The sequence below is a fragment of the Scatophagus argus genome, chromosome 11 (assembly GCF_020382885.2).
Source record: "Scatophagus argus isolate fScaArg1 chromosome 11, fScaArg1.pri, whole genome shotgun sequence".
NCBI lineage: Eukaryota > Metazoa > Chordata > Actinopteri > Scatophagidae > Scatophagus > Scatophagus argus.
In genome coordinates, this window is record NC_058503.1 from 10,483,432 (window position 1) to 10,509,055 (window position 25,624).

Here is a 25,624-nt window from a genome sequence, read left to right on the forward strand (position 1 = left end):
GGTGAGAGCAGACTTCGAATATAGACATCTGGACTGCGATACCTCCTCATGAACATCACTCAACACGCACAAACACTGCACCCATTTCACACAAACAATACAGTGCATGGCTTCTGGCTGACACTGATTCACCACCAGCAGCAGAAGAAGAAACTATGACTTTGTGTGGAGAACACTGGATTAATGTTTGTCTGATGTTTGGACTGATTTTCTTTAAGAGCATCATAGGCAAATGGCAGTCTTGGACAAGAAAATGGCTCATAGGGATAAATATAAATGAAAGTGAAGTGAAAATGCATCACCAGCTGGAAAAAGAATAATTCAAATTGATCAACAACTACAGTCTTTTCATTTGTGCTTCCTCATTGAGTATAATGCTAATACACACACTACTCCCTTTCTGTCTGCACATGCTCCATCACACACTTTTATTGATCAAATTCATTTATTTATTTATTTTTTAACATCATGTGAATGTATAAATGAATGTATAAATATCACGGTTCTTCTTGATCTGAGCTTAATTTTGGACATTTTATTTTTTATTCTATGCTGAGAAGAAGAGAAATGAAATCCAACCACTGATGGATTCCCTGCATACTGATAACAAAAAGTGTGCTCTCTTTGTCACATTTGGATGTCAAGCACAAACAGGGCAGATGCAGCGGTTTGAATACTCTGATGAGCTTGTGGGGGGAAATGAATGAGCGAACCATCAAATCATGAAAATGCGGATGTCAATTAATGCCATTCAAGTCAACAACTCGAGATTAACGCACTTCTTGTAAGTCACTTTGGTCAAAAACATCTGCGCAGTAAAATGTAATGAAAACAAGCACCTGACACAGAGTATCTCAGTATATCCCTGTATAATCTCTATTAAACACTATTCTGCGTGCACTCCTTTCAGGATTATTGTATGTGTGCTAAAAAGGATTGTCATCTGACACAAACAGATAACAATAGACTGCAGTTTTAAACCCAAGAATCATACACTCCGCACAGACGGGCTTAACTCTCACAGCGTCGACCTTAGGTTTATTTTCTTGTAAACATTTCTACTTTTCATTTTATGAGGGTGAGAGGCTGCTGAGAAGAGGAGGGATTTAATGCTTTTCAAACACACAATTTTGTTGAGGGCTGCCCGGCCTCGGCGATGGTAAATTCACTCGGGCTGTTGAGCTAGATGACCTGTTTATTTGCACTTTGCAGAGCGCATGTCTCAGGCTCCTGGGCTGATCAGTGAATATGCTGCACACAGTCTGCTATGATGGGTTTTACAGCCAAAATAAGCATCAGTAACTGCCAAATAGCCGAGCATATGGAGGAGAAGCATGTCTATTTACTGTTCACAGCAGCTGCAATTAAACAAACAGCAAAGGGAACTGGTTAAGGATTATTTTATTACTTAGCATTTTGTACAGTTTCTACCATGGAAAAATAACATGTAACATAAGACTGTATTTACAATTCCATTTTTACAAAATGTCTTTACAAGATTTTTTTTGCCGGTTCAAAAACTTGGGACTAGAACACACAAAAACATACACATTCACACACATCCAAACCAAACTTTGTAATACACACATAAATAAATATAGACATTCACTGACTGTTCCACGACAAATATTTCTACAGCCAAGAACATGTACAATTCAGCATTTCCACACAAGTTATAATTTCATTAATAAACATTACATATTACTCCCAATATAATTCTTTGTTAATCTGTTAATGAAATATTGCTAACATACTGAAAAGAGGTAACACAGACATTATTTCATGCCAACAGAATGCTAACGGTTGTCATGCAAAACCATTACAAGCTTTCAATTTGAAGCAAGTAAATCATTTACAGTTCAAAAATCAAATGTACTACATGCAACATACTATGTGAAATATTCTGGGTTAGACAACAATGACTTTTATTACATTATCCCTCAGTACTAACTGTATGCCTAAGCGCCTCTTTAATGGGTAACACAAAATAAATAGATGAAGTTCTACTTTTCGTTCTTCATATTTGAACATTTGTTTTGCAGTTCTTGCATTTTCTACCACTGAAGTTGAACTTTCTTCAATCAAACCACTAAACAGCTGTTTTTCTTTCAATCGTGAACTAATCGTTCATCGATAACCACCTCATTTTCGATCAAATTTGATTGGAATCTCGTTAAATATCACGTTGTTGCGTACAATGACTGCTGAAGAATTTTAGGGTTCCTCACTTCTACATTTCATAACTTCCTGATGAGTTGGCGACGTGTTGGGAAACTGTGTGCTATGAGACCTTGCAGTATAAAATTGACTGTACAGACCAACCCGTTCGGTGATGTGTATCAGTCTAGAGGGAGAGTGAGAGGGTTTAAGTAGGACTAGCTGATGTGTTGTGGAGCCTGGAGAGGATGGACCCATCATTTCACAAAGTGGGGGGTGGGGGGTGGGGGGTGGGGGGTCAGCTCATGGTCTGATGCACTGTGTTTCTGTTTGGTTCCACACATTCCTTCCCTGACAGACAGAAGCAGAGAGCCACTGGTGCTTCTCCCGATTGGGTTTGCCTCAACTTGCAGCTCAGTGTCTTTCTACTGATGGCTTCTGGTGGTGGGAGTGATGCTGCCGGAGTCTGGGTCCTAGAAATTTAAAAGAACTGTCAGATGCCACTTCAGGGATTCAGAGCTTAGTAATAACTCACTATATTTTATACAGTTTAAAAGTGCTTGTTTGGTACTTGCTATTGCTGCTCCAGTGGTGTTTAAGCCATTATTTATGTCATAAATACTTTCATATCCACATCCAGCAGACACAGAGCAACATTCACACGTATTTAGAGTCGTGTTTTTCCGCAACCAGGTGAATGGAAGATCAATAACTCATCTCATTAGCTTTGTTTTGTGCTCCCCCAATTCATGAGGGAAATATCTGATCTGCTAAATGCTTATTTGCTTTCAGGTGTAAAAGCTCACAATCAACACGTTATATCTCATTTGTTTAAAACTGAAATTTAAAAATGTTCTGCTTTCCAGGTTGTTGTGTGCCAGACTACTTCTTGGCTCTGAGCAGTTGCCAGGCAACGTGTTAATTCGTGAGCTTTAGAGGTACAGGTGGGTGGATTTTTTTCTGTTGGACAGAGCCAGGCTAGCTGTTTCCTAGTGTTTCCAGTCTTTGTGCTAAACCAGCTACTGGCTATAGTCTTATATTTATTGCACAAGAGTGCAATCGATCTTCTAACTCTCACCAGAAAGCAAATCACCAACTAAATGACAAAATATTGCTTTAATGATGAATTAAAGATCTACAGTATGCTGTTGGCACTGAGCAGTGACAGTCACCAAGCAACAGTACCAACAGAAATTTTAGCAGACAGTTGAAACAAAAATCACAACAGTGAACATAATGAAACACCTCAGATACCCAAAAAGAAAAAAAGCCCAGCAGATAAAACTGGGCAAATTCAGGTTCAACTCATGAATTCCTCAAGTTTTTTTGACACAGCATCAGCTGACAGGGACTTAGTACTTACGGTGTTGAATGACTGGTAATATGTTAGGGGTCTGGAAGGTCTTGACAGTGGCAGGACCTTCTCCTCCAGTTGTTATGACTTGCACCTCCAGTCTGTAGAAGGTGGACGGCCGCAGATTGGACACTACAAGCAAGTTATGATCCTGCCAAATGAGGGAGGGGAGCAGCAGAAACACACGCAATCAGTTGAAATACAACAGAACATGCCTTTGAATTTGACGGGACTTGAATCTGAATGGGCTGTAAACCAAGGGAGTATCAGCTGCGTTGCTGTCTATGCACAAGCCACAGACAAAAACAAAGACTTTGTTTTCATAAGGCTTGCTGTCTCTCTTTTTTGCTGCCAGCCTGATAAAGTGTGCGGTGGGTGGTTTTATTTATAGACAAGCTCCAGAAGCTGGGAGGTGCAGATAGGCGGAACGTGTTGTTGATGGAGCAGATTATGTCAAAGACCATCGTTTTCAGAGCTCTCACGGAGGATGAAAGAGGAAGACGTGAAGGCAGATGAAAAGGTAGAGGAAGAGAACTTCCAGCAGGACACAACACTTCCTCAGATCTGTCTGTCTGTCTGTCTACACACCACCGCTTATCACAAGATTCATGCAAAGAGGCCACAATGGCTGACGTCAAATCACCCTCACCTCTGACAGATGCTATGAAATGAAATGCTGGAGATAGAACATACTTGCCTACATACTTTACTGACTATATTTATGTCTTTGTGGTACATGGAATCATATTCAATCTGTGGCATTTGAAAACAGGATTTACTGTATGGCTCTAATACAAAAAGAGCATTAATGTTTTAATGAGAATAGACTTACTGGGGGCAGAATCTGGGACTGGGAGATGATGCTGTTGGGCAGGCTGTTTTGCCGGCTTTCAGTGGTGATCTCGGCCCAGGTGACCTGAAAGCCCGTGATTCGCTGATGGGGAGCCACTCTGGACACACGCCACAGGAAGTTGCCTGTGATGTTTCCCTCATTGATGGAGAAAGAGGCCGTCAGGTTCTCTGGCTTGGCCAAAACCTTTGGAAGGCCTGGAGCTGTTAGGAGAAAAGGTGGTCTCAGTCAGGGTGTTGATATTAAAGGAATAGTTCAGCATTTTTGGAATTAAACATATTCATTTTTTTGCCAGATGAAAACTACTCTCATGTGTGTACACTCACCGTGTAGGCAGAGCAAGAAGCCAGTTAGCTTAGCAGAACCTGTGAACAAGGGCAAACAGCTTGCCTGTTTCTGTCCAAAATCCTGTTGCCAGCCTCTCTAAAGCTCTTTAAATGTGTGTTACATATTATGTCTTGTTTATTTAATGTGCATAAAAGCCAAAGTGTACAAACGACATCCAGTGGTTTATTGGGTTTTATGTACTGGACTATTTTTAAGCCAGGCTAAGTGACTTCCCGGAGTCTCCCGTAGTTGCCTGACAATTTCACAGTTACGACAGATTAACAGTGAGCTTCAGAACTGCTGTTATGAGGGTCGTTGCCACTGGACACTGTTCCTCCTGTTTCCTGTCTTTTTTGCTAAGCCAAGCTAACCTACTGCTGGTAGAACCTTCCTATTTAGCACAAAGACATGAGAGAAGGGCCTATCTTTCCATCCCACTCTTGGCAAGAAAATTAATACCTTTGTTCCCTAAAATGTCAAACTTATTCTGATCAGCATGACAATATTTATATGCTACAGCTTCTGATTACTGTGTTTGCACCAATACAGATCGATTTTAAAATGCCTTTCGCACGTCAAACAGCTGAATACACACCTCCCTCCCCTGGGCAGGGGATATGTTTGTGAGTCTTGCTCCGGATGGTAGCACAGGATGGGGTGAGGAAGGTGGTGCTCTCGTCCTTGGACCGTCTCTTGGACTTCAGCATGTGAACAGTGACTTTGTACTTGCAGGAGAACAGCAGGCCTGGGAGGTTGATGTAGTTCTCCTGAGCCAAGAAACACATTATTCAGCCCTGATGACTTTGACATGTCACCCAGGTCAGGTCCCATGGAGCTTCAGAGATAATTAAATACACAGCGCCAGGGCAGATCACATTCCCACTAAGGCTTCAGGAACATGCCCCACATTACAGGACCACTTTGAACGCTCACATGGTGGGGGTTAGACCACTGTTTCTTCTATTCAGCTTACAATATAAATGATTTTTTTTATTGCTTACACATGTGGCAAAAAACATTAAGAACTTAATTAAGAAGCGGCAACCAAATGATTCCATGTGTAATTTAAAAAAAGAGAATGGCCTGTAAATCCATGTTAATGAATTCTGTGCAGCAGTCTTACACTTTACACGAGTTTTCAACTTTAATCATCTATTGATCTTAAGGAAAAAAAGGCCTTTCTCATCTCTGTTCGAGGAGACAAAAAAAAACCTCGCACTGACTAGTGGATTTGGATATTGCATTTGCAATAAAGAGGTTCTACGTTAATAGGCAGTCCCTTGAGAAAGGGTGTGTGTATATTCTCTCTGATATGGAACGGCTTTGATTAAAAGTGAATGAGCTGCTGTGCTCACATAAAAGCAAAAGCCTGGAATCCTTCCCAGTGATCTATAGAAAATGGATGTATATTTCCTAGCAACCAGAGTGCCGGTCCCCAAAGAATGTGTTGCTTTGCCAGGCCTCTGCCATCCTGTATCAGCCTGAGCCCCAGCAGTTAACCCGCATCACTCCCACCACCGCAACCCCCAGACTCTCCCAACGCCTACACTGACCCTACTGCACCCTAAAATAAAGACCCACGGAGGAGCATGGCTGGGGCTGTTGGAGGTGAATGATCCCCCATTCCGGGAAACATTGTTTAAGTAAATGCGTTTTATTGGCCAACACACCACATGCCTGACCACACGACTGACTCATAATATTCAAAACAACGGCTAGTGATTTGCCCAGTGCAAATCCAACACAACAGGGCTTTGGCTCACTCACTGGAGTTGTTCTCTTTAGCAGAGCTGTCCTTTCTAAGCATCACACAAAAGGTTAGACACGTGCTTTGCATAGCATGGAGCTGCTGATCAAGCCATGGCTCTGCGCACTGCACTCCAAAATCAGACCCTCAGTTGGAAGATGTGTGAAACGGCTGCTGGAGACTAACCTGTGTGACAGATTTCTCTGGTCCTCTTGTCTCATTGTGGCTGCAGTACTCTGGCACCCACTGGACGTGGTAGCGACTCACTGTGGGGTCTGAAACAAAAGGGAGGATGAGAGAGTCATGCAGTTAAGACACAACTCGGCATTCAGAACACACCCTTCTTTACATTTTTATAAACTGTAAATTGTTCCGTTGCAAGGCCAGTTCCTGCATTTAAAATGTACTTCATTAAAAGGCAAAATGTAATCAGTAGTATTTTGTGACAGCAACTTTTAATTTGACTAATTCATGAAGCAACAATTACTAAACAAGGACTGGTTCCAAATTTAATGATTTGATGCTTTTCCCTTAAGGTCAGCACAAATTGTGCTTTGTACTGCTGACCAACACAGCAAGCTGTGGGTCCTGCTCTTTACAGACTAAGCAATCAGTGAGTTAAATGATAATAAAGACACTTCTCAGTTTAATCGGTAGTTAATCGTACTCATTCATGACTGTGTAAAGGCACTATGTAAACACCATAGGCTTTGTAGGTAAAATCTTAATGTGCAAAGTAAGAACCAAGTAAGACACTTATGTCCAAACTGCTCTCCACGTACGTGTGTGCATCAAACTTGCTTTGAACAAACGCATCAAATGAATATCATGGTCAAATAAATGTAGTTGAGTAAACACTTCTGGCCCTATACTTCTGAAATTTAGAGGGGTTAATAGCGCTAAGTAGCTTTACATTAACATGTTACGTTACAACACTGCACCCGCTGGACATTAATCAGACATCAAAAGACAATCTGACAGGATGAAATGATTAACTGGCGGGTATCTCTCAAATTGCAACACTCCCTATCTGCGATCTGAGATCACAGTTTCCATTATTAATGATCATGATAACGTTGAGAATAAAAAGAAACTTGAAAGCACTTCCTTCTTTGTCCTTGCATTAGTTTGTTAACATGACTTCCTGTTTCCTAACCTTTCCTTTCGTTCACTGAAGGCTCAGTACCCAAACTAAAACTTTTCTGCTTCACCTTTTTGTATTTGTATTCTCATCAGTGTCATGGCAGCCTTGGTCATGTTGGGACTCTCTCTCAGCTGCAGGCTTCAGCAGCAACATTCACTTCATTACCGTACAGAAGCTCTTCCTGAGCTCATCAGCAATGTTTATCATCACCCTCATCTTATGTTACTGGATATATTATTCATTCTACTGTGTCGCTTGGATATGTGAAGAACTTCTACGATTAATAATTGAGTTATGCTATGTTCGCCCCTTGGAGCGGGCCTGGGTTGTAGTAGGGAGATAAAAGGGGTCCTTTGAAGGCTTAGACACAGATCTGGCACTAGGAGCCCCTGAGGTCTTTGGAAGCAGAAGAGAAGAATTACAGGGAACCGGGAAAAAATAAACAAGATATGCTTAGCCAGGTCTGACGGAGAGGGGAAGTGGTATGTAAAACAAGAAACGGGACATGAAAATCAGGTAGAGAACAGAACCTCAGCGGTGTTCGATAAATCATGGCCGGGAGCGAGCCTCAGAAGTGCCGCCACCACCGGACTGCTGTCTACTGTCTGGGTGCTAGGGAGACGTTGATATATTATCAGAGCTGTTGTACAGTACGGTTCTCTTTTGTCTGCTGGAGACAACCCAGAGGACCGGGCTGCTTTGGATCACAGAGACAATGAGTGAGAGTTTAATCACGGTTCAGTTAACCTGTTCCTTTTGTCTGTCACACAAACCAGATGTCCAGAGACTCCAACTCTCCGGGCTATCTGCATGTTGTATGTTTACAGTAAAGGAACTCAGGTTGTCAAAAATCAAAGCCAGGGTCATCCCTCAGACTAATGAGTGGCAGTGGCACACACATTGCAGACCAGCACTAAAAACAGGACACAGAAAACGAGGCTGGACCAGGATTAACACTGCCATTCCCCTCCAGCATCACTCAGCTCTCTAAGTCCAGGCCAACCTTGCTAACAGCTCTGGGCCAACGCCATCCTCCCCTTCTCTTTCTCTCTCTCTCTCTCTTTCTCTCACACATACTCTGATTCAGCAGTTGGTGTCTCACCAGGTTTCTCCTTCAGCCAGGGTTTGCATTCTTGCCTCAAAGATGTGGAGTTTGGCTGAGGCGATGACATATATTAGTAACATAACATACACCAGTGAATGGAACTTGACAGGTTACCCTGAGAGCATGGCTTTCAAGGTTTCCATATTTCCACTCTGGTAGGGTTGGGGAATGGATGCCGCTGGGACAGGCATTCCTATAGGCTTTAACCCCTTGCGGTGCTTCAACTCATGACCATATCTGTTCTCTATGACATCAGGTCTTGTAAAACAAAATGGGCCGCTTCAACGCTAATACGAGGGCGAGAATCTATTAGATACAGGTGTCAATAAATCCCATCTCGCGGCGAAGCTCTGTGAGTTTATTGTTCTTTACTAAACAGTGGCTCCGCTCTACCAGTCTGTGTGCAGGTTTACACCAATTTGCACTCATATTACCCAGCTCCCACAAAGACACATTGTTTCATTTATTTCATTTACACCATCTGATAGCACGTTTATACAAGGAATCTTCCATCGTATGATTGACTAAGAATCAACACTTTATTACGGTGTACATGAGTTACTATGACTCATAGTAACTGATGGGCATAATGGGGTGCTAAATGGATTCTAACAAAGCTATGAACCAATACAGAAGAGCGCATACCTCCTCGGTTCTTCCAGTAGACACGGACCTGCAGCTGGCCATCCTGGTAGAAGGGTGTTCCTACCTCTAAAGGGCCAGAAGGGCGTTTGGCCATGGTGGAACCAAGAGGGGATATCTCCTCCTTCTTTGACTTGAGCAGTGATTTTACTGGGAAGAGAAAGGAGAAATATTTGCTGCTGTAGCTAAGACACAACAGTGACTCTGTTGTGCCAAACTCTCCAGCATGGTAACAGAAACACAATTATTTCTTTGTAAGATCACAGCAGTTACAACACGTTCTTTATGCATAAGTGTGGTGTAACTCGATGAGTACACACAGTACTAACACTGCCAAGGTTAGAGGTTCAATTCCCTCTAGAGCTACACATGCTTAAAATGTACACACTCATAGCACTGAGGCTTGGTCTGTGTTCCCTAAACACACAGGAGCTCCAAATGAATGCAGATGTGCTGTCAGCATACCTTGGCCATTCCTGCTTTTTTGCAGTTCTCATGATGATTATTTGCCTGAAGAATTTAACTCTTAAGAAATACAAACAAACAAAAAGAAAACTGGATTCTACTAAGCTCGTTCAGCCAATCCCCTGCAGATCTGCAATCAGAAAACTGCAGCGCCATCCAGGTTTTTGTTTGACTTCAGGTGGTGCAAGACCATCCACGTGACTCTCAGTCGTATCAGGCCTATTTGGTTCCCACAAAACCTCAGCTGCATTAATGTCTGAGCGGACTCTAAACCAATACTGGTTATAAACAAAAAATTGGACAAAGTGAAATTTTGACATGATGGAAAGTCAGAGGATCACTGAAGTGATTTTAATGCATCTTGAAAGTGGTATGAATGTGTGTACCAAATTTCATCATCATCCATCCAAAGCTATCGGGACATTTCTCTCAAAAGCCAGATATGTCAACCTCATAGCAGTAAGTAAAGGACCATCAAGGTCATTGGGATACACTGGAAACAAAACTGCACAAAAATTTGTGCCAGTGTATCACGTAGATGTTTATGAGTGTATTTCAGAATAGAACAGAAGACCGACAGTGTGACAGCTGAATGACCAACAGAAAATTAGCATCAGTGTTTACCTGACTCATTATTCTGGGTGGTACTGAAGTGGAGAGAAGCCTTGGAGCTCTTCAGACGCACCTGTCCCCAGTATGTGACAGCTTGCAGCTCCACAGTGTAACTGCTGTTCTGTTGCAGCCCCTCCAGATCCACCCAGCTCTGAGCCTGCAACAACAGAAGACACTTGCATGTTGGCATGTCTATGTTACCACACCGTCACTTGAGGCCCCTTTCAAAGTGCTGCCATTGTCCCTGTCATGGTTCCAGCTCAGCTCAGCCTGGGCCAAGCCGGGCCTGTGGGAAAGCCCTGCTTATTAAGAACACATGTGGAGCTGAGGAAGGGATTGTGGAGAGGAGATAGTCTTCAGGGCCTTGTGAGGGAGCTGTGTTATCAGAGCCTCCCAGGGCTTCCTCACTGTGTTTGACTTGCAGCATTCCACCACCAGCATGAGCTTGATGAGTTCTTGTTATTGACTGCGTGTGTGTTTTGACATTCCTCTACCAGCAGGCTGCTTTCAAAGCCCCGAGGTGCCAAAGTGGAAACCAGTGGTACATGTGTCAATAGGTGTCTGGTGTCTCCCACCTCTATCTCCTCGGTGCTACATCTGCTATGTATTTCATAAACTAATTCAGGAGAAGACTCTACAGAGGTGTGTGCAGGCTGTCTAGACAATCTGTCTTTCTGCTCAGGTCTCTAATGAAAAGCTTCTCACAGATACTGAACCACAGGTATGTTAGGGAAGCATTACTGGATACATTTTGCAAATGGCTCACAAAACTTTTAAATGCCAATTTTATTGAGTCATTCATATAAGAGTCTGTAATTTATGGGGACAGTCAATGATCTAATCGTATGATTTATCTATAAGGTCACCCCTATGTATAAGTGCTTATGAACCCATCACTTCGGTCTGTGACAGTCTAATCAATACATGCATACTTTGTGAAATATTTATGTACCGGTAAAACCAAATTCGTAATACTATCCAAATATTAGTCTGTGGCTTTCTGAGCTGTCCAAGTCAGAGCGACTAACTTTGTTAGCTCTCAGCTTTCATGTTTGTTTAAGCTTTTATGACCAAACTGTATTTATCTTTCTCTGTGATTGTAAGCATGTCTTTGTCTATGTGACATCTCAGACAATGAAAACTCTGCTTTCTGGTTGGACCAAATAGTTCAGTATGATCCAGAATGCAAACTAAACAATTACCAACAGGAATCAATGGGTATTTCCTTTAAACACAACATTTATATCATTCTTAGAGAATACTAAAAGGTTTTTTTTGTATATTTTTAGCTGTTTTGCTGAATATCCCTTTAATTTAAATGCACAATGCATGCATTGATGTAAAATAATAGAATAGGAAATGTGAATATGTAGTTATGTAACCACTGGGATTTATGTTAAAAGTAAGACACACAAACATATTAACTCATGTACCATTACAGAAATAGCTGAATTACACAATGAAAAACTGAGTAGGAGAAAATAAAAGCTCCAAAATACCAGCAAAAAAATGAACAATAAAAACTGAGATATTCAAGACACGCAGACCTTGAAACCACTATACATAGGGCTATTTATCACACTTAATGTGCTTTCTTTGAAAGCTTAACAGTGCATTTAAGAGATCTTTCATCAGTATGAGGAATTAAAACAATGAAGAACACATTGCATCAATCTGTGTGTGATTTATATCCTTTCAAGTATATATAAATAAATGAAACTCCTACTCCATGTTTATCCTTTTTCCACTGCAGGCCTACATGGATATTTACAATGATGTGTTGAGGCCAGAGGGGAAGATGCTGAGATAATCCTGGACAAGACTCTGCAGTGTTAAAAGGAGAAAAAAGGAGAGAAAGAGAAAGAACACATCACTTAGATGGGGTGAAAAGATTACCCCGTTGGTGGTCTTTCTCCTTTTCTTCTTGGATGGCACCATGGACTTCGTGGGCACAGTCCAGCTCCAGAACACTTTGTAGTGATGTATGGGGATATCGGGCTCCTCTGGCAGGGTCCAGTTGAGACGAGCTGTCACCAGGCCTTCGTCGTCCAGCGTCACGTTGGTGACTCGTAAACTGGTCGGGCTGGGAGGGGCGGCAGGATCTGAAGACATAGCAACAACATGAAATAACACTGTCAGCGGTAAGAGACTTCAGTACATCTGCAGACATTTAGACAAAAAGGGCCTCTGGTTCTTGTATGTGACAAATGTTGGGCCAAGGCAGTTTTCCTGCGTGTATTTTCAGGCAGAGTGCATTACAGGCCGAGGCACCTTTCACCACTTGAAGGTTAGCATTGCAGCTGAAGAGGGGGACCAGTATGACACTGTGTAAAGTAATTAGTCCTCCACTGACAATTTGCCATGAGATGTTATGACAGGTGTCATGTCACCTAGATGACAGTGTTCAGCAGGACCGAGAGCGCAGGTCAGAGGTTAACAAACACATGCTGCTCACTTTGGCTCCACACTCAACATTCCTGTACTCTAACTGATGTGTGTGTGTGTCCTGTGTAACGCTAGTTCTGAAACTGTACATATCTGCCATGACCCAGCCTGCTTCTGGCTGCTGATGTCAGCCTGGTGCAGGAGGAGAGGAAGGGCCACATGCCAGACATCAGACTAGAGGTAATAGCCCTTTAATGAGAAAATGATTCACACTACAGCCCAGTTGGCTCTCCCTCTCCCCTGCCCTCTCCCACCTGAAACACATTTAATCTGGTCCAAAAACACAACTGGACCCATCGGTTCTCCAGACCAGCTGATATTGACAGCACAAGATAAATAAGCAGTCAATTCTTACAAATTGCTCTAACAAAATAGTAGTAGTGCAAAATTGCACTCAGATGATATGGCAGTACTATATAAATAACAATGGCATGACAGAATGGCCAGGAGCTCATCAAATCCATGACAGCTCCCATCAATCTATCAACGTTCTGGCACTGATTGGCCTGATTGGAGATCGGTTTCCATCCCTGCAGCAGAACCATTTCCCCACCTGGTGTCTGACTCTGTCTGACAGCCATCCAGAAGACTCTGGGGAATAAATGTATGATGAAGGCTTGACAGGACAGGTCAACACAAACACTAATACTTTTTTAGATTTGGCAAAACATGGAAAAGACTTAAGACACTTGCCAGCATTCCACTACTAAACAACTTCTTATATCCTCATAAATAAGTGACTCAAAGTATGTTGCTTTGCACTGTGCACCGCATAGCTGAAAAAGAGGTCCACACAGTGCAGACACTTAACTGCATGATACGCATTTACAGATCAACTGACTGGCGAGTGCATAGCTCTGCCAAAGAAAGCGCTGTCTAGATTGAATCTGATTCCAGATCAGATTCATCTAGACACAATATTATATTCACAAATCTGTAATCCCTGGAAACCACACAACAATTGGCCGTTGCTTTAACAAATGCCATCTGCAGCGCAACTCTGCGATTTGGTGTCATTCAACACTCAACATGCAGGGCGGGCGAGTCAGGCAGCAACACAAGATGCCTTCAGCGCTTGTTCTCTAATCTGAGGCAAAGATCTGACATGCGCCTGGATCACGTCACTCCCTCTGGAAGCAAGACAACACTTGCGTTCATTTGAAACCTGCAATATCCTGACTAATTCAGACATATTACATTTTATATGACTGTAAAGAGGGGGAAACCCCTCCTTTGAAGACATAACTGAGGATTTAGTTGCAACGCAAAAAAGAAATGTTCTGCACACCCAGTCCCTCCTCATTACTCGCATTCTACTTATCATCAGCATGAATTACGCTTTCCACTTAGGTCACTGAGCAAATGTGGGGAAACACTTACATTGGTTAGCAACACACTCAGGTTAAAGAATGGAAACTACAGATATAAAGGTTTAATACTTGAAAGCAATTATAAACAAACACACCGAGGCAGAGTCGGTCAAACTGTTAAACATGTGTTTGGCTTTACTAATCATAATTCAGTCTTCATCAGTTTGCTGTCATGGGGTTGAGCAGCTTACTTTACTTTACTTTACTAAGTTCTAAAGAGATAAAAGTTGCAAATTTCAGGTGAATAAAAGCTGCTTTTTTAAAACACACAAATACACTATTGTTTCCAGTCAGTGGTCAAATCAGGTTTTAAACTCTTTCCCAAAGACTCCACCTGTTCCAAGGTCTTAACCATAACAAATGGAGGGCAATGGGTGTCAAACAGGAACTAAGTCACAAAGGAAGGCCACACACACACAAACACACGTGCATAAGTGCATACACACACACAGACCTCTGGAGGAGCGGAAGTGTTTGCTGGGCGCAGTGAAGCCTCTCGTCCCGTGGACATTGACTGCAGCAACTCTGAACTGGTACCATCTGCTGGCTCTGATGTCGGCCAGTTGGACACGCTCCTCTGCAGTCTAAGGGACAGATGGGGGGGGGGGGGGCAAACCACAGGGGTCAGGGTTCATGCAGGGTCAGAGCCCCATGTGAGTATGCTGCCACATCAGTCATCTGTGTGTTTCTCTTTGCCAAACTTTCAAAGACACTGTGGCTGAGAGGAATGTGCAACAGTGTGCAACAGTCTGTCAGCGCAATGCAGCACTTTCACAGCTGTAGCATGTGGCATGCTGGGACATGTGAAGCTGAAATTTCTTTGTGATGCAAATCCCAAACGTCTGATCAAAACAATTACCCACGTAATAAGAGCTGATGGGATCTAAACACAAACACTTTTCGTCTTACTAACGTGCCCCAGCACTTTGCATGTATGGTGTGCTGATTCCTACCTGTGCCACAGTCTGCCACTCGGTGGCATCGTCCTCGCTGGGGTGGATGCCATAATTCCAGCGGCGCTGCACCACATAGAGCACAGGCTCCACAGAAATGTTGAACTTGGAGGACCAGCGGATCTCCAGCTGACCTGACGGATGCTCCAAAAACACCAGCTCTTTCCTCGGCTTCAGAGGGACTCCTAAAAGTACATGCAAGGAAGGGGATAGCGTGACAGGAGTTAATAACACCACTGTGTGGAACCTCGTAGGTGAGCTTCCAACATGAAATTTGTTGTTTTTCCTTCTTGGGTGGAAATTGAAATGACACCATCAGAGTTGGACAGATACAGATTTGAAAATGAGACATGATCTCACTGCAACAGATTTAATACATGCTGTGGGTCAACAGCATCATCTTTCTACTGTGACAGATGGTGATATTTCCTGGCCAGAGTGATGTGTTTTAGTTCCTGCGCTTCTTAGTAATGATACGCATAGCTTACGTGTAGGTATGTGAGATCGCGTGAATTAACGTCTCTTTCTTTTTTGCAGACACAAAATACACCAGTGCAAACCTACACACATACACATAAAGTTTATCTGCATCATTGGGCTTCACATTCAGCCTTTCAGATGAAGTTGATGTGGCCATGTGCAATAAATTAGAGATTTATTAAGTGCAGGACTGAGCCAAATGCTCAGCCAAGTCAGACTGAGTCTCTCAAGTGAATTTATTGCAGCGGAGACGTAGTGAGTTGTTGATTGAGCATCGGGCATAGTGATAATGAGATGGAGATTGGAAAAGCAAGTTTGGAAGTACAGTAGAAGGCTGAATACATCCCACACTTCTCAATAAATCACCTGGCACCTCCGACCATTATGTCGGACCTCGGTTGCTGCTGAGCGGCCCAACGCTGCTCCGCATTTATCACCAGCTTCAAGTCGGTAAACAACTTAATCAAGACTGTGTTTTGTATGCAGAGCACGTGATCAACTTATATCTCCATTCAGTCCTCATAGAGGGAATGTTAAGGTAATTGATTGATGCCTATAAAACCTGGGAAGATGGAGGAGGGTCCTTGAACCACATGCATATGGAGTCAGTACTTTGTTTTATCCCGCTGATAACAGCTTTCTGCATACTAACAGCTGGGGGTCATTGTGCTGTGGTTTCACAGCTCCACAGCTGGGTGTGTGCGCGTGTGTGTGTGTGTCTGCAAACGAACGTGTCACATTTCCCGCGCAATGATGAACACCAAGGTAACCACAGCATTCCTCTTCTTGCTCTGTCTTAGCTCATCTTCCCACAAAGGCACACAAGTACTCTTGCAAAGCCCAAACCACACATACGCTCTCTCTTCCGCAATATGTAGGAGGGCAACGAATACACTTTCTCTCAACTTGCTCTTTCCAAGGATAACTTTTAGGTCAGCTTTGGTCCAAGAATCATACAGCATTCATTTTTCAATGGCCACACGCTTACTCCAAACCATGATGTAACTGCTGCTGAGGCACAGCGTCCATTCATGTCTTAATCATGCCAACAATTACACTCACAGGAATATAATTCTCAATACTCACGCACATACTGTCATAATGATTGCTCTAATTACAGGGGGTTGAGCAAAACAGTGCAAATACCTCTTGCAGCACAAGGACTTACCGTAAACTAAGGATGGCTGAGGGAGGTCGATGCACCGGCTGACTTGTTGTGACAGTGTAAGGAGTCTCGCTGAATTAAATTTCATTCTGACACCTACATTTTTCACATGTTGCTTCCTCTAACCACCCACCAGATCCGTATTTAGTTTCTCCCACAGTATAGAGTGGAACTGTGCACCGCTTGTGATCAGAAAACACACGTAAAAGTGGGGCTGCATCACACATGGTGGTATTTCTTCCAACAAACGGAGAAAATGAGATGACTAGAAAGAAAGATGAGAAAATCAAAGAACTAGACGAGCTTAATAAAGTACCTGCTTCTATAATGGTACAGCAGATTTTATCTGAGGCACACAAATACTCAGTGGATCGGGCCTACTGATGTACAAAAAGAAGAAGAAACTTGATGTTACACATCAAAAGCTCAGTGGGGGTCCAGTGTCTCAAAGATCCTGAAGAGTAAAGTTTTTCTCTGTCAGGGACCTACACATGGGCTGGGGACCCTAACCTGAAGACACACAAACACACACACACATCTGAGAGCGATCTCAGTGGGGGAAACGCTCCATTTCTCCCCGCTTGTATTTGTTAATGGCTTCCAGCATCATGGCTCATCATGGCAAAGCCTTGTGCACACATAGAAACAATTACGCCCTTCAAACCATGAGCAGCTAATTAGACCTTTAACACTGCAGACGGGGACGGGAATTCCATCCGGACTTTCACCAAAACGCTCAGTGTAACTCTGTGTGCATGCAGTGCTGACGGCGACCCGTCACGAGCTCAGTGTTTGAACTAAATCAGCGGGCAGGCTGCTTGATTTGAAGGTCTCACGGTGCAGTGAATGGTATTCATTGACCAGGACGCTGTATAGACATTTTCAAGGTTACGCCCGCTTTCATCTTTACCCCGATTAACGTGCTGTTCACCTTTTGAGCATAACATCCACCATGAAGTCCCTCAGGATTTTTTTTTTTTCAATATCAAACAGAAATACTAGCATGTTCTTCTGTGTGCACAAGCTCAAGTTCAAAATCACATGCTCTCCCCTCTTGCCTCAGCCGAATACAGTACGCACAGTGAAACATGCTTACACTTACTGCAGTGTGATTCAAAGCATACGCGGCTACAGTCTATCTGCCGCAGCTCAAAGCTTGATTTAGGCTCATCTTCCACTGCTCTCGATTCAGCATCTCCCCAACTTTGTTATGACCTGAGGCTACCAGAAATTGTGTGCTGATAGCGTATATAATGTAGTTCCAGCTCCCATCTTCAAGTTGAGGGGCTCTCGGATCTCTCACAAAACTCAGCACCCTCAGAACATCAGGTCGCCTCAGGCAGCCCTATTAAACTATTTTACTGGAGAAAAGATTCTTGGGTCCATCTGGGTCTGTGAAACCCTCAAGCTTATCCAGCAAATTCACGACTGAAGATTGATTCCAATTTGCAGCATAAGAGATGTGTGGGTGAAGCACAATGTGCAGAGATGAAATAAAGATTTATGATTCTAAGCAAGCTGTCAAAAATTGTTGAAGATAATCTGCAATTTGCGTCACCAAGATTTAAAATTAATGTTTGACAGAGAGGGATTAATTGGTTCAACACTATTTATGAAAATTATGCAAACTGCAACAGTTTAATCACATCAAAAACATGATGTTTGCTCTGGACCACTACCAGTTACTGAACAAACAGACCGGGAGGGAGGGAGCATCCATGACTCAGCTGGCTAACTGTGTTAATGTGGTCCCTCTCGGAAACAGAACCGAGTTATAATTAAATAAAGACATGAGATGCTGAGTGCACAGACAATTAAGCAACTTCATCAGTGCACACAGTCCAACGTTTAGACACTGTGTGCATTAATCTCTTAAAGTCCACTCACCTGCTGGTGGCTCAGTCATCACACCTACACTACACTACACTTACTACAACCACAGTAATAACCATTCAGTGAGTTAACACTGTGAAAGTACCTTTAGCAGATCTTACTGTCTGCAGCAGAGTCCACCATTCCCACTCTGGACTCAAACTGCCTTCATGAGAGATTGTCATGATGCCTGTATATGATCCATCTTCCCTTTGATAACAGTCTTTCTGTCTACTGTTCACTCTCCTACTGGAGCTGCTCCACATAAAAAGCCTTCAACTGGCGAAACACGGGAGGCTTTTATCGTTATGCCGTCACAGGAAATGCAATGTATTTGTGCTCGACAGCTACTGCACACCAAAACGCATCTCCATTGGTCATTTTCAGCATTTTTGGACAGCAGATCAGTTTTAACTATTGGAGGGAGCAGTGGAAAACGAAGGAGCTGTTAGATGAAGAGCTGAAGGCGATGGACCGCACTCCTCAAATTTAACGAGGGTAACCAACTCCTCGAGTGCCCCAGAGTTGTATGGAAAACTAATAAATGATTGGATGTACTGTAAATAAATATTCCAGTTAGTCTTTTATTGTATCTCTGATAAAGCAACTGCTCAAGAAGTGAGGAACTAAATTCTACCAGGACTGAAAAGTTAAGGATTATAACTTATAAGAACAATTTTGCTGCAAAATCATCTCATTGTAACACAACATGATACAGGTTTACCTTTGTAGAGGTTTTTAGGCAGCTGACAAGTGTGGCCACAGCCGTTGGAGCAGCACTTCTTCACGGCCGAACACTCTCCATCCTCCTCGCAGCTCTCCACGCAGGCTGCTGCGAAGCCACTGGCCTTCTCCGGGGCAGGACAGTCGCCTTGCTTCACTCCCTCTACTGACTTCAGGAACTCACAGCTCGTGAGACACTCATAGTGCTTTTTGGGAAAGAGGGGCTGAGGAGTAAGGGGGAGAATGAAAAGGAGGAGGAGGAGAGGAAAAATATATGTCAGATTACTTTTTAAGACCAACCTGCCTGGCTACGTTCTGGCAGCTCCAGTGAGCTAACAGGGATTGTTCTGTTTACATTTCAGCTTATGACTCACTGGAGCGGCAAGTTACATTTAACAGCTTTGATTCAGCCTTACATTGAGTGCCGTTACAGCGCAGAAAGAGTTACTTCATGCCCCTCTCAAACTTTCCCCTCGCCAAATTTTCCCGCAAAGTATGGAGAGCTCAAACACTTGTGTATGAGGCAATTACGGTATTTGTGGTAGTGACATACCTCACATAAGTCCTGGCACTGGTTTTCCTTCAGGTCCCAGGATTCCTTGCAGGGCTCCAGGCACTGTGAAAAGGAGAAGGGTGTCAGTTTTTCAAAGAGCCAGCCACATCAAAGAGCCACCGCTGTGGAGATGGTACTCTGGGTGCTCGGGTCCTTGGCTGCCTGACAGGCATCTCGCTCAGCCACTTCTCGTGCACGTTCACAACAACCAATCACACCTCTGTTTGTTACAGGTGGAGATAAACAATCTTCTACAAAAGCAGACGAGGGGTTGTTATGAGAAGACAGTGTCTAGGAATATACTGATGCTTGAATGTGCCCTTCATGCCTCAACACTACTAACCTCCCATACTGTCCTCGCCTCATTCTCACTGCTGCTTCTCCTGCTCATGTCTGGGCCTGATACACTCTGGCACGGGCATCAAATTCCCCTCTCTTTACCAAGCTGAACAGAGAGCACTTAATGAATGATACACTTGGTTTAATGTTCTTGGGATTCCCTTCTTTAACACGTGGAACAAATTTACTGAACGCTTGGCATAGGAGCAGGCGAGTCATTTTGCCAGACATAATGGGATGATAAAATTTAAAATGAAAGTTTACCAATCCTCTTGGTTTAAATACTACACTCCCTGAATGAATCAAATTCAATAAAAGCGAATGGAATATAACACAAAAGCTCACGCACGTCCAACTGAATCAGGCAGATGCTGCCACAGGAAAGGGACTGTGTTCAGATGGGAATGAGAGAAGCTCGGGTCTTATGTGCTCCTGTTCCACTGAGAGCTGGTGTGAAAGAGACGAGCAATCTCAGTCAAACCACTGCCAGGCTGCATCTGCGCTACACTGGGAGCAGCCCAAACCACACCAACCCGAGACCTGCCAGAGTCACTCATTCAGCTCCATCTAATTTAGACTCCTGCACCAGCCACAGTACTAAGACAAGGCACAGCAGTAAATTTTCAACACGGTCGCCCACATTCTTCATCTGTTGCAGTCCAATATGTTCAGTCAGTGGGAGAGGGAGTTATAACAGAATAGATATGGAGATGTGCCATCAGCCAAAGTCCACTTTTGGCTAGGATAAGAGGCTCCTGAAAAAAGATCATCAGTACAATATGCAGGGTTATGTAAGGTACTATACAGAGCAGTGATTAAATGAGGGAACCTGCTGTAGGGAGGGCATTTAACACAAAGTTGATGTAAGAAATTTCACATCTCAGTCAGGGTTGTATTTATGACTTTAATTCGCTCATTAGCCAACTCTGTCATTATTATGCCATTGCCAGTGAAAAGTTTATTTTCTTTTTATGGAGTGCGGTGGACGGGCACATGATGAAACATAAACCTTGCTTCTGGAGAAACATGCTACAATCAAGACCATGCACACATCTGCCAGCGCTCAATTACACCCAGTCCCAGCTCTCTGCTTTGCCTGGCCTTGTCTCAAGCAACCGAGAAGCTCTGTGTGGACTGCATATTGAGTGTTAAACAGACAGCTCCGGAGGGTGTGAGGGTATTTTCTTAATTACATCATAGCAATATAGATATCTCTCTAGTGATGATATAAAATATAATGTGCCAGAGGGAAAATTGGACACCTCGGAGGGAAAGCATGTAGTTATGACAGCTGAGAGCTCCAAGAGAAACTAATGTGGTTTCTACCCAGCTGATCAGGTGAAACCACCTCAGAGATTTAAGATGACATATGAGCTGAACTGCACTGTCCAAGTTATGCCTCACCGTCAAGACAGTCTGTTTTATCATCATCTGCTATTAATAATATGGTGACCTTATACCATTAATTCTGTTCTCAATTGTGTCCTCTGAGAGCGCAGCCTCTGGCGAGGACGAGCAGTAGCAGCAACCTCAGCATCCCAGCCTCACACAAGCACTGGAACAATGAAGTGTTGAGGCAATAGCTGCGCGCCTCACCAGTGTCTAAAGGACATTCTGCCAGTAGACGCACATGTTAAAGCCCCCAAATCCCTTCGACAAATCACTGAACATACACACGTAAGCCAGGGGATCAAGCTCATTTTACTCATTGAAAGATCTTGTGTGCACGGACTGAATGCATTCCACTGGCTTTTCTTGAGGATGAATCTTTTTCTGGTTCATCACAATCGCAGCTACAGAAGTGAAAATAGAATCATCGTTACATCAAGATGCTCAGGCTTGCATGCCAAGCAGCATGAATTAACACAGCACATTGCGTACGAGGATATTGCACCACAGATCAGAATGCTGGCTGTGTGTTCAGTGTTGTCTCACCCTTCAAGTAACAGTTTTTTTTGTTGTTGTCTTTCATTTTTTAACTCTTCTGGACAAAAGTTACCAACAAACAAAAACAACTGAATTCTTGCAAAGAAGTTGTATTTTAAAATATTTATACCAGGACATTTATACTAGAATGAGCGGCTATATCGTAAACGGCGCTCTTAAAAAAAAGACGAGCATTTGTGTCGAGGCGGTGAGAGCTCCCTGCAGGTGTGCTGAAAACTGACAATCTGTCAGCGTTTCTCCACAGCCACACCCACAACCTGACATTTAAGTAGGGAAGAGGTGGACTGGCGACAGATGTCTTGCCAAAGCAAATAGGACGGCTGTATATAATTACAAAGGTGCTCTCATCAATCAAGTGCCTGATTCGTATTTACTCTGTTTGGTGCTCAATCTAAACCATAGTACTGATGCAGCCGAAAGCATGCTTGGAAGAGTGCCACAACATATTTTCTATAAGCACTTGTGCAACTTTTTGGGGGGTTGCCGGCTCCACCCAAATCATACCCAGACACACGCCCTCGTCCTCCTGAATGCATACTCCTCATGTACTCCTGCTTTTGTCTGGCGAAATTTTACAAAACTGTCACATTAGCCTTTGCGAGTAAGAATTCAACCACTAATTGGCTAATTAAAACAAACCAAAAAAAGGTTAAACCATTTCCAAAATCATTTGTAAACATTCCTGTGTGTATGAAAGGCACATAAAACTGACTTTATTCTGTTAGTGGGAACACATCAGGAGATATCTGTGGTCTAACAGTTAGTATTAGTGGGTCCGCTTGAGGCTCGGAGGCCTAAAACATTTCCACATTTTTCCCCTGACCATAACTATGCAAGTGTCTGACTTCTGAGATCTGTTCTGGGAAAACACAGCATGGAACTGGAGGAGAGAGCATAATTGAGATGGACATAGTGTATCTTGCTGGGTTTGGGTGCCAATGTCTGGGTCTCCCTCAAGCAAATCTCTCCAGCTGGCGACGCAGCTACCATCTGTTGGAATGGCGTAAGGAATGCATGTAATTATCCTATGTTATGTTAACATATTTCTGGACAAATTAAATCTAAAAAGACACAAATGGTTTTATTCTGAGAGGTAAACAAGAGTGTGGGGTTTTTTCTATGGACCTGAGCTGTTAGTCTTAACAAAAGCATCAGAGCGGCTGATTTCTCCTTTGTCCTCTTATCTTCCTACCCAATAAGGACACATCCTGCATGGTTAAGCAGGAACATCCATAGCGTTCTTTCACTCCCCATTTCACGCTGTAATAAAACGCAGCAGTTGTTACTCTGGGGGACCCTGAAAGCCATTCTGTGGGGCCGATGAGAGAGTCAGGCTGAATGGCAGCCAATGCCACAGCCCATCTTCACTTTGTCATGGCTGGGACGAGGCAGAAGGGAGGCGCAGTGTGGAAGAGGGGGAACATGGGGGGAGGAGAGGCAAGGGAGAGACTCGCAGAGAGAGAGAGAGAGCGAGAGAGATGGGGGGTTGGTTGCTGTGTACAGAACTGCCTTTCTCCATCATAGGAGCAAGGTTATCTCCACCCATTGTAAAAAAAAAGAAAGAAAAGAAAAAAGGCTTACTAGGCCGAGTGAGTGACTGGAATAATGTAAACGATGAAAAAGTACATAATAAAACATCACAGAAGTGTTTTTTTCTTTAGTTAATGAACCATGAAGAGCTATCAGTGGAGACTGCCTCGGGCTTAACAATACACAGTGTATACAAAATAAAAGATGGGCTATAATTTATGCTGATGTAGATTACATTTTGCCATATTTGTACAGTCATGAGGAGATGCGTGAGACAGATGTGCTATTTTGTAAATTGAATTTAGCAGACACAAACCTGTGCTCCCTCCCCGCCCCCACCCTCCAACCTCCACCCCACATGTTTTCTCTCTGTTATCCCAAAAGCTTCAAGATGACATCTAGGAGCCGAACGCATCGATACCAGCACTTCTAGCCGGTGTAAAGCTCGAGTAGTGTCAACAGATATTTACAAGGTGCCTTTGCTGGCCCTCGGGACGGAGCAGCAGACTCAGACGTGGAGGAATCTCTTTCGTTGATCATACACATCGTAAATCTCACCACCAATCTCATTGAGTTATGGCTATTTTCTGCTGCCCTGGTGCTTTTCACACTCACAACAACCGGACTCAATTATTCCAGCAGCTCTCAGCTCTCTGCTCATATCTATCGACCCGTCCAGGAGCAAGTCGCCAGACCCTGCTCTCTCCTCTACCGAAGCAGGCACTTACTGCACGTATTCGCTCACTTCTCACTCTATTTCACTTTTATTTGGCTGTCGCCTCCCCTCGACTTTCCCCAGTTTCTTCTCGGTTCTTATCTCCCTTTCATGCTCTCTCTCTCACACTCTCAAATCATGTCCACACTAATCCAGATAAATTTTAAAACTCATCTTTTCGCTCTGTTTTGGCCTTACGTCTGCACTAAGCCTGGGTGATCATTCTCAGAAAATTGATGTTTTCCAAAACTCGCTCCAAAGTAGATTTGAAAAAACCAGGCTCATGTTGCAGTGCAGACAAAGAATACGCTTTTTATCGTGAGATATATCTTTCACAAACATGGCCAATGCTCTTTCACTTGCCAGCAATGCTAAGAGGCCATGTTTCTGTAGCCTCCAACGTTTTTTTTCTGTGATAATTTTTTTTGTGCATGTGTTTTCCTAGCCTTTAGCCAACTACACCATATAGGTGGTGTCACTGACACGTCTTGCATATCTTGTAACACAACTGCAAAAAAGACAAAAAAAAGTCATTTAATGAAATATGCCAATCACAGACTGTAGAAAAGGCAAAAACGGGTTCTCAAGAGAAATTTTGCAGCCTGACTTTGAGTATTTCTGTTGCAATCTTGGCAGATGTAGGAGCCAGAAAATTTGGTCAAAGTGAGGGCACTGAGGTGGGACACTGAAGTGAACAGCACAGCCATGACTGACTGCAAGCAAGCAGTCACACCCCACATACCTTTGACATTTCATCAAAGAACGGGATTTTTTTTTTTTCAATGCAGGCACTCATCTTTTGTGCTAATGATGGCTGGGAGAGTTTCATGCCCTTTTAAAGTGTTCCAACAAACCAGTTACTCAACACTGTCTATGCAAAACGCACTGCATCACCTCTTCTTGCAACCTTCACATGACTGACTTCTGACAAAGAAAAGCATCAAATATTCACATCTGAGAAAGCTGAAACCAGAGACTATTTGACACTGTTGCTTAAAAAAAAAGTCAATCACCTCACTGATTAATGGACTGTCAGCTATGTGTATACAGTACCTTCAGCCCTGTTTCACTTCAAATTAATGCTGGTTTTGAAAATGGAACCATCACAAATATTAAAGGAAGAAAAATA

The 25,624-nt window shown here is 43.2% G+C and overlaps 1 protein-coding gene across 2 annotated transcripts in view; it reads right to left on the reverse strand.

Moving 5' to 3' along the window:
* Positions 1–1,384: 1,384 nt before the first annotated feature.
* LOC124067443 (anosmin-1) overlaps positions 1,385–25,624 on the reverse strand; it is a 38,599-nt gene continuing 14,359 nt past the window's right edge. For both annotated transcript variants that reach the window (XM_046404772.1, XM_046404771.1), the window contains 12 exons: positions 19,965–20,027; positions 19,413–19,635; positions 15,172–15,356; positions 14,673–14,802; positions 12,300–12,505; positions 10,416–10,560; positions 9,330–9,476; positions 6,622–6,710; positions 5,284–5,455; positions 4,344–4,564; positions 3,521–3,662; positions 1,385–2,630 (listed from right to left, as the gene is read on the reverse strand). In XM_046404772.1, coding sequence (XP_046260728.1) covers positions 2,572–2,630; positions 3,521–3,662; positions 4,344–4,564; positions 5,284–5,455; positions 6,622–6,710; positions 9,330–9,476; positions 10,416–10,560; positions 12,300–12,505; positions 14,673–14,802; positions 15,172–15,356; positions 19,413–19,635; positions 19,965–20,027 — 1,782 coding nt within the window. In that variant the 3' untranslated portion in view covers positions 1,385–2,571. The remainder of the gene's footprint in view (positions 2,631–3,520; positions 3,663–4,343; positions 4,565–5,283; positions 5,456–6,621; positions 6,711–9,329; positions 9,477–10,415; positions 10,561–12,299; positions 12,506–14,672; positions 14,803–15,171; positions 15,357–19,412; positions 19,636–19,964; positions 20,028–25,624) is intronic.